This window comes from Anser brachyrhynchus (assembly GCF_964034855.1).
Source record: "Anser brachyrhynchus genome assembly, chromosome: 2".
NCBI classification, from domain to species: Eukaryota; Metazoa; Chordata; class Aves; order Anseriformes; family Anatidae; genus Anser; species Anser brachyrhynchus.
Window position 1 is genome coordinate 105,568,967 of NC_137695.1, and position 14,434 is coordinate 105,583,400.

The 14,434-nt window shown below is 42.6% G+C and overlaps 1 protein-coding gene across 5 annotated transcripts in view; it reads right to left on the bottom strand.

The window, feature by feature from the left end:
- Positions 1 to 14,434, bottom strand: part of LDLRAD4 (low density lipoprotein receptor class A domain containing 4) — a 290,554-nt gene that overhangs the window by 180,491 nt on the left and 95,629 nt on the right. For all 5 annotated transcript variants that reach the window (XR_013946621.1, XM_080580317.1, XM_080580319.1 and 2 more), the window contains one exon: positions 4,475 to 4,933. Coding sequence is in view for 4 of the 5 variants with exons in the window: in XM_080580317.1 (XP_080436443.1) it covers positions 4,475 to 4,514 (40 nt within the window). In the remaining variant the exon portion in view is untranslated. The remainder of the gene's footprint in view (positions 1 to 4,474; positions 4,934 to 14,434) is intronic.

The following is a 14,434-nucleotide window of genomic DNA, read 5'->3' on the forward strand; positions in this document are numbered from 1 at the left end:
CTGTCCATATATTCTAGCATAATGTTTATGACGTGGTATTGTTGATTCATAGCCATTTTCTGGTCTCCTGCAACTGCCCATCTGTTTTCTGCAGACCTGCTGTCTCACCAGTTATTCTACATTTTGATTTGCACAGCTGATTATTCCTGCCCAACCACAATGGAGAACTTGTCCTTAATGAACTGCATCGTATTTATTTTAGATCAGTTCTCCAATATACCGCATTAATTTTGAATTCTAATCCTGTGCTCAGAGAGTTTACATCCTCTCCCTAGTTGGTGTCATCTGGAAATTTTGCATGCAGATTCTATCATCTAAGTCGTTAATTAAAATATTGAATATTTTCAGGCAATCCTGGGCAAAATCACACTTGACATATCCTTCCAGTTTGACTATGAATCACTAGTAATTATTCTGAGAACAGCTTTTTCAGCCAACTGCGTACCCACCTTGGAGCCCATATTGCCACCTTGTTTATGAAAGAGCGAAAAGCCTTCCAAAATGAAGGTACCTTTTTTTTTCCTACTCAGAGGGAAGTTAGGCTCAACTGACAAGGTATATTCTGGAAAAAAAATCATGCATATTCATTTATTGCATTATTACCGACAGGCTATTTGTTTAAAAAACAAAACAAAAAAAACACACACACAAAAAAAACAGTTAATTATTTTATTCTGACATTTTTTCCCCAAGAACTTAAGCTAAGCTATCTACTCCAAAGGGGGAAAAGAAAGACGCAGGGAAGTTTACACGTAGGTGCAGTGTTTGCTCTTCCATAGTTTTTTTGAACCTAGACTGTCCTCCAAATGCTCTCCGGCGTAACTGCTAATTGCTCAGATATTGCTTCAGCTATTTCACCCTATGCTGGAGAGATAATTTAATAAGCTGCAGCTTGTTTTAAAATACCTATCTTATCTAATTAGTTTATAATCAGTTCTATTCCAGTTCTGTTTAGAATTCCTACCCGCCTCAAAGCACTATTCCTTTCCTTGCTGCCTGATTGCACCTGATTGCCTTTTTGGCAAAGAAGGATGCAAAAAGAAGTCATTAACTACTTGGTCCTCTCTGCACACATCAGATCATGAGTTTTGCCTTTCCCTCTCAGTAAATAGTCCAGAAACTCAGTCTTCCTCTTATTACTAGTCAGAATAGAGCACGTTTCCTTGTTACCATGTCCTTTACTAGCTGCACTTTGTTTCGTGCTTTGGCCTATCCAATTTGGCCCTTGCATTCTTCTACTGTTCTTGTGTATTCATCTTGATTACGTATCTAGTTTCCACTTTATGAGTCCTTCTCATTTTTTAGTTCATGCAATTTTGTCTCTCACACTTTCTTACTGGGATACCTTTTATTTGTGCTTTTAAAACCCTTTATTATGACAAGAAAAGCATAGTTCCTTTAGAAATCATAAGCCTTCCTGAATTTCTTAGGTTTGTTTCCCAAGAAATCTTACCTATCGGTTCTATTAGGTCAATTAAGTCTACTTTCTTGCATACCATTGCTTGTATTCTGAAGTTCTCTTTTTTCCTCTTCTGAAGAATGAGCTCACTTGCCTGTGATTGCTATCACTCAAATTGCCTTTTACTATCATAGGCTCAACCATCTTTTTCCTAATCAAGCCTAGGAGCATGTCCTTCCCATTGCCTTTTCCACATTCTGTAATCCTGAATCTATTATACTTGCATCATCTACTGAAATTAGTATTTGGCCAGTAAAGTTAAAGGGGTTTTACCATACGCCGTTGTCTGGTAATACATGATAAATACAGCATATGTCTTGGAACAAGAGCCATCTGCAAAAAATGGCAACTTTGGCATCTGTACCAGTAACATCAGCGTACAGATGGGATCAAAGTGTCTCCTAGCCATACCTGTAAGCCTTCCCAGGTCACAGCTATTAGTAAGGTAGAAAGGAGTATTTTGAAATACTCCAAAGGTGGCTTCGCAGAGGCATCGTCCTCCAAGGCTTCTTTTAACAGCACTATGTTCAGCTGTAAATTGAAAATGATTACCCCAGTTGTTCCAATAGCTGCAATCACTTAGCATTGCTAGATTCAATGTTGACACTGCACTGCTTTCAGATATCAAAGCTTTTTCTGTACAAATTAGCTCACTTCTGCATGCGGTCATGCCCCCTCTGCTACTAGCCACTACTGTTTTCTTCTACAGCTAACCCAGCATGCCAACAAAAGGAGGAACATAGCAAGGATCACAGGAGAAGCTATACGCACCTACCATTACATGCTGCTGCAACTCTTAAATTGGCATAACACGCTCCTATGGGTTTCTGTAAGAAATAACATAACTACCCACTTTTGCTGCTGAATGTGTTATATAAATCTACCAAGGAAAAAGAATGACCTCCAAAAAAAGAAAAAAAAGTGGATATCAATTTGATTCAAGTTGGGAGAAACAGAAGTCCTTGCCTTCTTATCATCTAAAAGCAATGGCAATTCAGCCTGTTTGCTTTACAAGTCCCCTGCCCATTTCTTTTGCATGTCTCCTGAACATATGGTGCAACTTGCCTGAAAGTTTAATAATTCTTTAGTACAGCTAACAAGATTTGAAAATGTTTATTAACTTCTTTACCTGAGGGCAACTCCAAAAGAATAAAAGAACTCCTTACGAGAGAGAGCACAACCCTCATGCTGTTAAAGTGTCCAAAATGGGTAGGAATCTGCTGGGTTGTCACCACAATTTGATTGTTGTCCCAGGCCTCCAGGCACACGGGTTTCATTTTTCTGAAATTTATGCAGCCCTCTTTGCCATTCCCCTCCACCCAGCAGCAGTCACGAGGTCAGCGACTCTCTGACGCCCCGCTGCCTGAGCAGTCTCATCCGCGTGCCAAGAATCCCGACCCTCTGGGAGCAAAGGGAGAGCTGAGGCTGTGGCAGAAGAGGGTGAAGTTGGAAAGAAAATAATATCATATTACAAAGGTGCTGAAGGTAACAGCGTTTTCAGCAGAGGGGAGAGCCACAGAAGGAGGGAACAGATATCCAAATAGGAAGACTTCCAGTGGAGTGGCAGGAGGAGAAGGGCTAGCAGAGAGTGGTGAGGAGGAAGATGCACAGACCATCCAAGCACCACACCAGAGAGCTGTGCGAGCATGCTGCATGTCATGCAGAGGCAGGAGAGCCCTGCGGTGGTTCCTGACTTCACATCTCCCATCAGCACTGGAGCACATTCGGAGCAAAGCTTCCCACTTGCTCTCCTCCAAGAGGCATCTCGCTCACACGCACGGAAGTCATGTTGTAAATAAAAACAACGCAGCAAGGGGGACATGATGGGATTTCCTCCAGATGTGCACTACCGTGCTGAACTGAGGCACAAGTGCAGGCACCTGGCCGTGCAGCGACCATCCCGCTGCAGTGAGAAGGGTGGGACCAGCCTCTGTGAGGGTGGATCTGCTGTGAGATGGGGCAAAGGGGGAGCCTGTCCTCAGGGACACGAACGGTTTTGTTGTTCCCTCTTGGGAAGACCTCCTAGAATAGCAAGGAGCCCAAAGGAAAGCAGCTTGAGACAGAAAATGATCATCCCATACATACAACCCCCAATCCAGCAAACTTCTAAAGGCAAAAAATCTACATCAGAAAAATAAATGTCTCGCCCATTGGTTACTTTCACTGTGGTACTAACCCATTACCTAGGCCCTCTAAACCAAGAGAACTATCCAGCTGATTTTCTATCCACTTCTTACGGGGTCGCAGCTGGCCAGCAGGTGTGGAAACAGGGCAGCAGCATCTTCTAACCCCCATTTCCTTTCTTCCAACTCTCGGATTAGAAACCAGTTCAGACACAAAGCGCCCAGTGAATTCCAGCGGAGTTCACACCAGAGGGAGCTTTTCTCAGGGAAGCCCACCACCTTCGTATCCTTTTTCTTACTAAATTATTTTCAACACGTCTATGGGGAAACACATTGGAATCAGTTGAAACGGTGTTCAGTTAAACCCTTTGGTTTTGCCATATCAAGTACTGCTGCAACTGGACCACGTGGGGAGGAAGGGAGGGAGCCCAAGCAGAAGTTATCTGGCAAGCCCTGCACAGAGGTGTGCTCTGCTTGAAGGGAGAAAACTCAACGCTACCGTGTTTCCGAGAAGCCTCCCGACATAAACAATGTCCGTCCTGCGCCCTCGCCAAACTCCCATGTTAAATATAAGAGCAACTTAATAGACTATATTTTATACAATGCAAATAGGCCCAGCTGACCCAGGAGGCCGCTCATTGTTAAGCTGTTGATGAGTACTTTAATGAGGAAAGCTGAGATACGCCTTCCCCAAGGCTTATAACCAACCATTTCAGGGGGCAAGAAATACAGATACTACTCACTATTAATACAAGTATTGAACTGTTTCTCAAGTGAAATGTTCTAAAATCTTATTTAAACTGAAAGTACTACAAGATGCTACACAAATTTTTTTTGAAACTCTAGCAAGCTGTCCCAAAATAATTAGCAGAATTAGAGCAGAAGTCCTTACCTGTGAAAGCATTTGTGGCCTGAAAACCAGCTTCCTGCATACTGCTCTCCCAGTGAAGCTTGTGATTCCAACCTTAACCTGTCCTTACTGGAGACAACTGCTGAGCTTGAAGCTGTCAAGTCACTTCCATCTTAGCTCGTCAGAGTCCATGTCTCTTCCCATTCCTGGCTTTGGCACCATCCAATTCCCACCTGATCCCAGGTCTTTCAGTCTGTAGGCACAGAGGATCTGCACTGAAGCCAAGCAGCAAGCGCTGGACAGTCCCATCAACCAGCCAGCCAGAGAATCTGGGCCATGATGAATGCAGAAATGAAGAAAATCGCCCGGCAAGACTTTATTTCCCTTTTACAATTAAGTTCTAATCCTCTGTTCATCCAGCACCATTTTTTCAGGTCCCAGCCAATGGTGATGTTCAATTGTCTCTCCTCTCTTGTGTTTGTCTCCCCTCAGGCACGCTCACTGAGAAATTAAAAAAGAAGAGATTATGTTTCCTGATGACCTGTAGCAACATTAAAATTAACAGACTCCAGGGAACAAAAACCCAAAACACATTATCAGGGATTGATTGTACACATTAAAGGAGATCTTCAGAAGGCAAATATTGCGATTTTGCTGAGATGCAAAGTGTGACCACACAGCTCTTTGAAGTGCAAAGAGGAACAGTGCTAGGGTGTCATATGCATCTCTGAGAACATGATGTGATTTACATTTCAAAAGCCATATTTAGCAGAGATGGGGGCAGCAATACAATAACAAAATTGCAGTTAAAAGGGAAAAGGAAAAATACTCAAGGCTCTCAAGTCTAGTCTATTCAAAAACCACAGCGAGATTATTAGCATTTCATATAGCTGCTTCCCTTCTTTTCTGGAGCAGGGAAACGGAGCACTGGATGCTGACACTGTACATGCCATTCTGTCTTCTGAGGTTAAAAACGTCTGGGGTTTATACGTCTGTGCTGTTGATTGTTTAAAATCTCAATTGTAAGCAGATGACACAGCTCAGATTCGGTAATGTTAAAAATACCCACAGGCTATGCAAGGGAAAGGTGGATAAGTTGTTCTGATACTACTTCTCCATCGGAGCATGGCTATCTGCAAGTCCTTGAAAACCAGAGCTGCTACATATCCAGCTTTGTGCAAACTAGGATACATCTACGGGGTGAAGGAGTGCAGCAGACAGGTATGTATTTAAGGAAAAGATTATTTTAGGAAAAAAGGGATGGTTTTGCTCACAGAAAGAAAAGATGACTTGGGAGAAGAACTCTCTCACTGCCCAGCCATCCTCCTCCGTAGCAGTGCTTGGCTCACCTAATTCAGTAGCATGGGCAGGTCAAAGCTACGTCAGTGATGGTATTATAACCTACTGACGGATTTAAACTAAGGAGTCTAGCCAGTGCCTGCAAGACTGGATCAGACCAGAGGCCCATCGACTGGAGCAGCCCGCAGCAGAGGGTGCCAGGACCACCGCCAGTCCCAGCACAGCCCTGGCTCAGCAGATGCCAAGGATCTGCCACTCGCACCGCAGCCCCAGTTCAGGGTCTACCCTGACCTGCAACATCTAGCGGCCACCCTGTGCCCTGAAGCATAAGGCTGCACATCCCAGATGGCCCAAAACTGCAGAGGAGACTCTCACACCCCTTGCAGCACCTTCTGCTCTGCACATGCCGCTGCGTGCGCAGCCTGCTGGCCCTCGGGGTCTTCCGTAGGGCTCCTTCCTGACAGACAAAAAGGATCTGTTCTCAGGTGTGCTGCTGCGATCAGGCGAGCTTGACACCTGATGAGTGCAGTTTCCTTCAGAACATACGGAACGAAAGCTAGTTGCTTTGTTGAATTTTCCATCCTAATAACGTTGCGACCATTTTTCAATTTTAGGAAGCCAGTATTTCTGAAAACCACAAGTTTATCTCAAAAAACAGCACAGGACTAACTAATTAGTCAATTATATTCGAACCCAGTAACTTGCATTCAACTCATGTAAGGTTACAGATCAGTTTCAAGACATTTTCCCCACTTCTTACCTAAACATCTCAATATAACAGGAAAATACGTGCAACTTAAAGAAAAAACTACAAAGACTTTACATTTCCTATCAAAAAAACTGAATAACATTTTAGAGAGTGCTAAAAATGCTACTACTACTCAATTTCAGCCCTTCAAAGTGCTCTGTACAACTAATAACGATTTAATACGAGCTCATTTTATCCTAAAGTACATAGTACTGAACAAGTATAATATACATACACCGTAGCACGAATTCCTCTTGGCTCTTCACAGTGTGCTAACTATCCTATAATGACTACAGATTGATGCTGCACTCATTTCCCAAGCTTTTTCTCTAGAGGTCTGAGTTTCTTTTTTATTTATAAGAATAGCTCCGTATTTGCATTCACATTTCCAGCCGTACAGCTTTTGGTTTATAATTCCACAATTTTGATGCATTCTATTTTCAGCATTTTGATGCCTCTCCCCATCCTAAAGATTCTCAAGGAACGCACACCAATACCTTAGCAACCAGGGAAAATCTCTCATTGCTACTAAATAACTGTATCTGTGTATTAGATATAACATACTTCTGATTCTGAAGAGAATAAAATACATCCACTTTCCTGAAAATTAACTTTTTGTTAGAAGAAAAATTATTTTCCACATCTTCAACGTCTCTGCCAAACTTGTTAAGAAGCCAGCAGTGGCGCAGAAACCCTACAATGCTGGCACGTTCAGCAACTGCTGTTTCTGGAGGCAGAAAGCACGCGATTTTAACATTACAGGACACTGAAACTCTTCCAGAGTTCATTCAGACCTTGAAATTTGAAAGGTACTGCACTGAAGCATCACATTTAAGCCCTCCCTTAAGGCCCCAAATGAAAAAAAAAGAGACTGATATCTGATGATTGCCCTAAAGGAGCATTTTCTGTCGCTGCAGAAGCACTCTTCTCCCCTGGCAGACAACAAACTGTTCTCCAGAGACGCTGCTCTGGCAGGACAGGACATGAGTAGGGGGGAAGCCTGTGCAGTGCTCAGAGCTTCCTCTGCCTTTCCACAACCCGGCTGGGCTCTGAGAAACTGCTTCACACTACAGCTAAGCAGGTGATTTAGTGAGTGTTTTCAACAGGTAGACCTTTCACCAGCCAGTCAGTCACATTTGCACAACAATGTCAAGTCTCTCAAATTTCCAGTATTCCCAAGATGAAGAAGACAAAGCAGAGCACCTGATACCACAGCACATCGGGAAAATGGCAAATTCCACTTTTAACAGCACGTAAGGATATGACTACTCTAATATGACTACTCTACTGTACTCTATATTATTCAGAATTTTTCCCATTCAAGTGGAACTGATGTTTACGCAGAGGTTTGTGCTTGTTTCCTAGCAGACTGGTATGTCTGCATGCACACCACGGGCCAGGACCTTTGGTGACACCGTTCAGCATGGCTCAGCCAGCCTCATCGAAGCCTCGATCCTTGTATTGCGGGGTGGTGCAGAAACATTAAATGAACCCTCTCACAGGAACAGTGCCTGAAAATACTCTTCTGGAAAGGAGAGAGGAAAGTAAGCAGTGCTGACAGCACTACAACAGTGTGCAATCTTCAGTGTAACTATTACAGTCTCCACAACCTGCGGAGACCTCAAGGGGAACACGTCCCATTAAACTGATCAGATGGCAAAGAGAAAATCTAGAAGACAAAGACTAGATATTTTCTCTTTGCTCCATCTGTTACCTCTTTCCCAATTGCAACGGGAACTCGGCTTCTACTTCTGCTTTCAGTCACCCACTGCAGTATTATTTGAGTCTCTGAAGGAAACCAAAGCAAAACATTGTGTTTTATAAATACGTGGCTGTTCTAGAAAGATTTTCAGCTACTATGCACTTACATGATTGAATGCCTGAGAAAAATCAAACCCTTTTCTTTTCATCCTCTCTACTTTTCTCAGATATAGCCCTGGGAAAGACGCCACCACCTAAACCTCACACAAATTGCAAACAAAATATTTTGACTATTTAACACACGATGTGAGTTATAGGTTCTCATGGTATGTTTAGCTAGCCGACCTGTTATTGCTCTTTTCTAAATATTTGAAGATTCAGTATTAAAGGGCAATTTTAAATAAGAATCTGAGAGAGAAAAGCAGCAGCCAGGGAGTGTCATTAAATCCTCCAATAATATCTACGTTTTATGAAGTGTTGTACAATCATTAGTTAGGACCAAGCCTCAAGGAACTTGCATGCAAAGAAGCAGCAAAATAGCATTTTTTCCAAGACTGGTATCTCTGTAACATATTGAACAACTCAGAGACATTGACCAAAATGTAAACACTGCAGCTCTTTTTTTGATTTTTGTTCCCGTTTCCTTTCCCTAAGTACAGCCTGTCTCTTTGGCCACGTGCTGTTGGTTCCCACACGCAGCAAGAATTTGCTGGATGCATTGGCAGAAGGGCTACAGCCACGAGGAGCATCTCCAGTGGTTGCCCTTGGCACAGGACGTCCTCAAGGACAGCTGTGGCTTAGTTTAATTTCAGCAAGGGAGGATTCACTGCTCGAGCTTTTAGCTTTCAGGTTAAGGAAGCGCAAAAGGGCAGCGAGACTCCGGCGCTGCTCCCAGCGCGGGCCCTGCAGGCGGCGGGTGCCGAACACCTGCAGGGCTGGCAGCAGAGCCCCAGCTCAGCAGCAGAGCCCAGCGTGCCTCCAGACCCGAGGATAAAAGCAGGACACCTGGAGCCAGGACGAGCTCTGAACCATCCGGATGCTTCTACACTTTGCTGAAGTAATAAGGCCTGCACCTCCTACATTTTAAGACAGCATCGACTTGGAGGGAGATTTAAGAAGTTTCTGGCTGGAAAAAAATAATTAATAAATCCAACATTCTGTCTTTACAAAACAGCGTTTGTAAGAAAAAAAAATAAAAAATCTTTAAAAGTTTGCTAATTCAGTTTAAAATGAAGCATGTGTGCACACATATAGGTTACCTCTCCATCCCCTACTGGAGTCAGCCAGAGTTTTCCAGGCTTTGGTTTTGCTTCTTATAGAGACTTCTAAACTAGATATTAATATTTACCAGTTATACCTACTCTTTCTTAGATGGTAAGGTCTGTGTTTTACTGTGAGATCTTCATTTATTTTATTTACTTCTATCTATAATTTGTCTTCCCTCTAAGATAACACTGCACCAGTGCTAAGTGAATCCTGGTTCTTGGGAAATACTGTGCTTCATAACTCAAAGACCACTTAGAAAACTCAAGGCGACTTTCACAGGAGAACATACACAAATCAAACTGAAAACCAGATGTTTAAAATATGTTTATCTAATCACATCTTTCTCACACACACATATACATCATTTGTTTTCACTTTCTATCTTCAATATTTGTACAGCTTCCTTGTGACATTTTAAACAGCTGCTGTATTTCACTTTTTTAGTGAACTGCAGTGACTGACAAAGTTAGTTTCAATGTTATGTCATACATATTTCTATTCCTACAGATTCTTTCAGATATGCTTCAGCTTGTTCAGGAACAGTGTCCAAGTTTTTTCCTTCCTTTTTGTTACAGAACTCCCTGACTTGCAGCAAACGTGAGGACGATCAAAGCAAGTTGTGGTCCTTCTGCATTAGCTGAAGCAGGAAATGGGTCTTGAGAAGAGGGCACATTGCCATCACGAAGCATCTTTTTTTCTAGCCTGTTAGAAAATGGTCTAGAAAGCAAGATGTATCCCCAATGTCAATGCCAGCATACACTGCAAAAAACACTACAGGCAAGGTCTAGTTTAAAAGAAAAAGAATAAATGTTTCAGCAAAGACATTTCTCCTCCTCCAACTCCTCCTCTTGTTTGTTTACTTCTTTTTGGAACGAGGCAATGATATAAAATCAGTCTGTTTAGTAGCTTCATGCCAAGGCAAATAGCCTCTGGTAATCAGATAGCAAGGAGTATTTCACTTGGACAAATCCTATAAATAACTGATAACACAAAGGAGCATGCCATATTTCCTTCCATTAATCTTCTTAACTGAAATAATTAATTTGAGTCCTCTATTTTCTATCTCTGTGAACAAACTAAGGAGCCATACATTTTCCCATAGCTCTGCTGACAGAATGCAGTAAAACCCCAGTGGAAAAGTTTACTAAAATCTCCGTGACAAGCTATTGGGTTTGGATGAGATAATTATTGGGAGAAATTGTACAAGCTGTGTTATGCAGGGCAAATGAGAAGATTGCATTGTTTATTTTTGGACCTTAATAAAACTATAATTACCAGAAGTTGTCAAGAGAAATCATTAATCATGCTGCCCTATGAACCTCAACAGTTAGAGAAAAACCTGAGCTCTGAATTTTATTTGCCAAAATAATGAAGAGGTAGTAAGAGCAGAATCCAGCCTCAATTAATCTTTTTCCAAAGCAACATGGCATTGGTTTTGAATTTGCAGAAGGCTGGTAAAAGTATAAATTACACTGAGGAGACTGGATAAGAGCAGAATTTTTTGCCGTGTGTCCCTGTGACTTGTATCAGAAAGGAGCAGTTTGCCAGAGACCCGGCGGATGGTGCACACCTCAAGCCTTCAAGACACCCAACACCCAATTGCATCCACAGCTACTATAGTCACAGGTGCTGAGCCTGAGCACCCAGGTACGCAGTGGCAGCAGGATAAGGATGTCACCCGTTTAATTCTGCTGTGCCATGCAGGACGTGCAAGCACAGAGGAAACATCTCAGGAGAGCACGACGTTTTTTCCTGCAGCAGACGATACCTGTCAGCCCACGCCAACCATGCCCATCCCTCAGAGACCTGGGGGCACCCTTCCTCTCTTCATCGACAGCCCTTTTGGGGACAGGGCGCTGCACCCCCCAGCGAAAGGGTACACAGCCAAAGCCAACACCTCCCAAAATCCTAATACACACATACATGCATGAAGATCCATACACAGGCACCAATTTTGTGCATAAAAATCAGACTGCAGGAATCTAGGCCAAGCTGCACTTAAGTTTTTGAAGGCAGAAACATCTGTACTCTAATTGCTCTGGAAGGAAAGTGCAGAAGACAGCATCTCCCACATGAAAATGTCAAGCAGCGTATGGACACAGAACGGTGCGGCCCTCCCTTAAGACATGGCCGGGGACTGTGGAAACAGCTACCCATGGGAAGCTGAAAATTCAGAGCTTAATAGGAGGAGTCATCAGAAACTATTCCAGCTTCTGTCAAAACACTTGGTATGAATGAAAAAGCACATTTTGGCAAATGCAGAAGAGAGCACTGAAAGCCTGCTAACTGCAATGGAAAATAAACTGATGGTGAAGAGACTCAAGGAGCAAGGAAGCTGCTGGAGAATAAAACTACTGCCCTTACAGCACTTGGATCTGCTGCATGCTCCGCTGGGGAGCGAGGGTGCTCTGCCACCTCAGAGGGGTATCGCAAGCTGGGCACTTGGACCACGACCAGAGAAAATCCTCTTCTGCTAAAGAACAAAACATGAACTTTACAACTTAATTAGCGTAGACTGTCATCATATTAATTGAAGAAGCACTGATAAGAGTTTTGTAGCTTTCTGGAAGGCTGTATCAGTCAGTGCTATCGAAGTCCATCTGGTGGGAGCAGGAGTGCAAGGAACGTAGGAGAAAGGCCCACTACGCCTTCACACACACTACTACACACAGCCAGCTCTGGTTTCCCGCAAAGGAAACCATGCCACAAGAATTCGTCTGGTTTACTTACAGCGTCTTAGCAGCCCAGATGCATAAAGAAGCTATCCAGAGAGGGCAACCCCAGTTTAAAGAAAGCGGGGACAGGCACCGGGCACACAGGGCGCTCCCAGCTGTAGGCCTCTTCTAACAGAAGGAAGCTTTTGTGCTTCAGACGGCCTATTTAGATCACATACCGCACAGATCAATCCGTTTTACCTTCAGTACCATAGAAAATAAATGATCAAACAAAAAAGTGTGACTATATCCAGAAAGGATTCTTGTTGTAAGAAATATCTAAACCTTCCCCTGCCGAACTCCACCATGTGTTAGAAAACTGAAAAATTCTGCAGCCTGCTGCTCCATATTCTACCAGTTTTGATTTTCACACTAAGCTACAACAATCTGCATATGGCAACGGAGATTCAGACTCCTGTTTGCCCCTGTTAAGACCAGGTCTCCCGTTTGCCCTGTAGCCAGGAAAACCAGCGAGGTTAACCCGTATCATCACCATCACGCTACAACGGAGATCCAAACTCAATGCAACAACCCTGAGACCCAAACCAGTAACATGGTTTCCAGACACTTTGCTTTCCTGGGCATCTACTTGAATTTTATCCTCTGAACGATTCTAGGTAACAACCAGATTAATGTGAAGCCTGTATTGTAAACTCATATCCAGGTAAAAGTTTCACTCGAGTCCATGGTGCTTTTGCCCATGCCAGACCACATCAATTCATCTATACGATACTCCTGCACTCCTTCAGCACAGAAACACGTTTCCTTCTAAACCCCACGCTCAGTGGGGCTTAAGCAGTTGCCTCAGTAGCTCTTAGTTACAGCAATACAACTTTACTCCAACTTTCAGCCTGGAAATGAGGAAACGAAGAAAATAATGGTTTAGCATCTCTCTTTTTTTTTTTTTTTGGGGCTTGGGAGATTTGCCTTTGTTTTTTAGGACGTGTTACCTGATCTCTCTAGGCTCTGATCCCATCAGTAAAGAGGCTGCAACTTCTACCTGTGGATTAAGGAGCTACAAAACGCTTAGGTAACAGGTGTGTTTACTAATAAAATAGAGAGAAAAAGCTAAAGCAGTATTTTGATTAATTTGATTTTGCACTTGAGTGAATATATCATTCTGCAAGCCCAAAACAATCCCATTAGTGTTGTAAAATCACCCCAAAGAAACTCTTTTTACTAAGTAATAGGCCAGCAATTTTTTTATTTCCAAGCACTACTAACAAGACAGTCTCCTTTAAGACTGTCCTTCTTTAAAAAATCTGTTGGAAAACAACCCATAAAATAACACAAAATGCAAGCGGAGAACACAGTTGGGAAGCAGTATCCTCTGGTGATCAACTAAATCTCATTTTCCAGAGAACAACACGGATTCAGTTCAAATCCCTCATTACTTAACAAACAAAAGCAAAGAGGTTATTTTTTTTCTTGTCCTTGAAGGACAGCTTTTTACATAAACATACAGCATAAAGGCATGGGAACTAATGTTGTTATCAGTTAAATCTGAATAATTCCTCTAGTCAGGAAGTTCTCGTTTAGTACTGACATAAGGAGGCGAACAGGCATTTCAAATCTCTTGCTTCAGCTGTAATTCAGAAAGCATCTCATCTTTTTTACTAATATTTTTATTAACAAATGTATTTTAATATACCTTTGTCATATTTTAAAACCCTTCTTGCTATGCTCATGTGCCATTATTTGGATGCAGCTGAGGTGCTGTAACTGTATGCAACTAAAGCAGCTTGTTAGCAATGCAACATGGACAGCACCTCCATTAACTAATTAATTGAAAGCAAAATACACTCTAAGGTTTTTGACAAAACAGCTCAAAAATTGGTATTTGCATTAAGGACAGGCTGTTTAGTTTCTCTCCGGCAAACATCCCATTCACCTGCTCTCCTGGCACTACCCACCCCTTCAGGGAAATCTGACCTCTCGCCTTGTTTCCCGTTGTCCATTTAAGCGCCAGAACACAATGGTTACTTTCAAATACCCACAAGATTACGTGTGTGGTCCTTCAAGCCTACCTGTCAGTCTTCTCCCACCCCTACCCTGTGCCAATAGACACAGATTCCTATAGGAAGGGCCAACACCTATGTAGTTTATAGATAATTATGAAACGTTATTAAACATTCACAGTTACAACCAGAAATGCTTCAATCTCGTTTCAGAAGAAAACGATGATCTCTGCACATGAACACCGTCTTCCTCAGCCACAGAGTTATAGCTTCGTATTTTCCAGAAGCGAACTTATCATCAGTCTTACCACAAAAG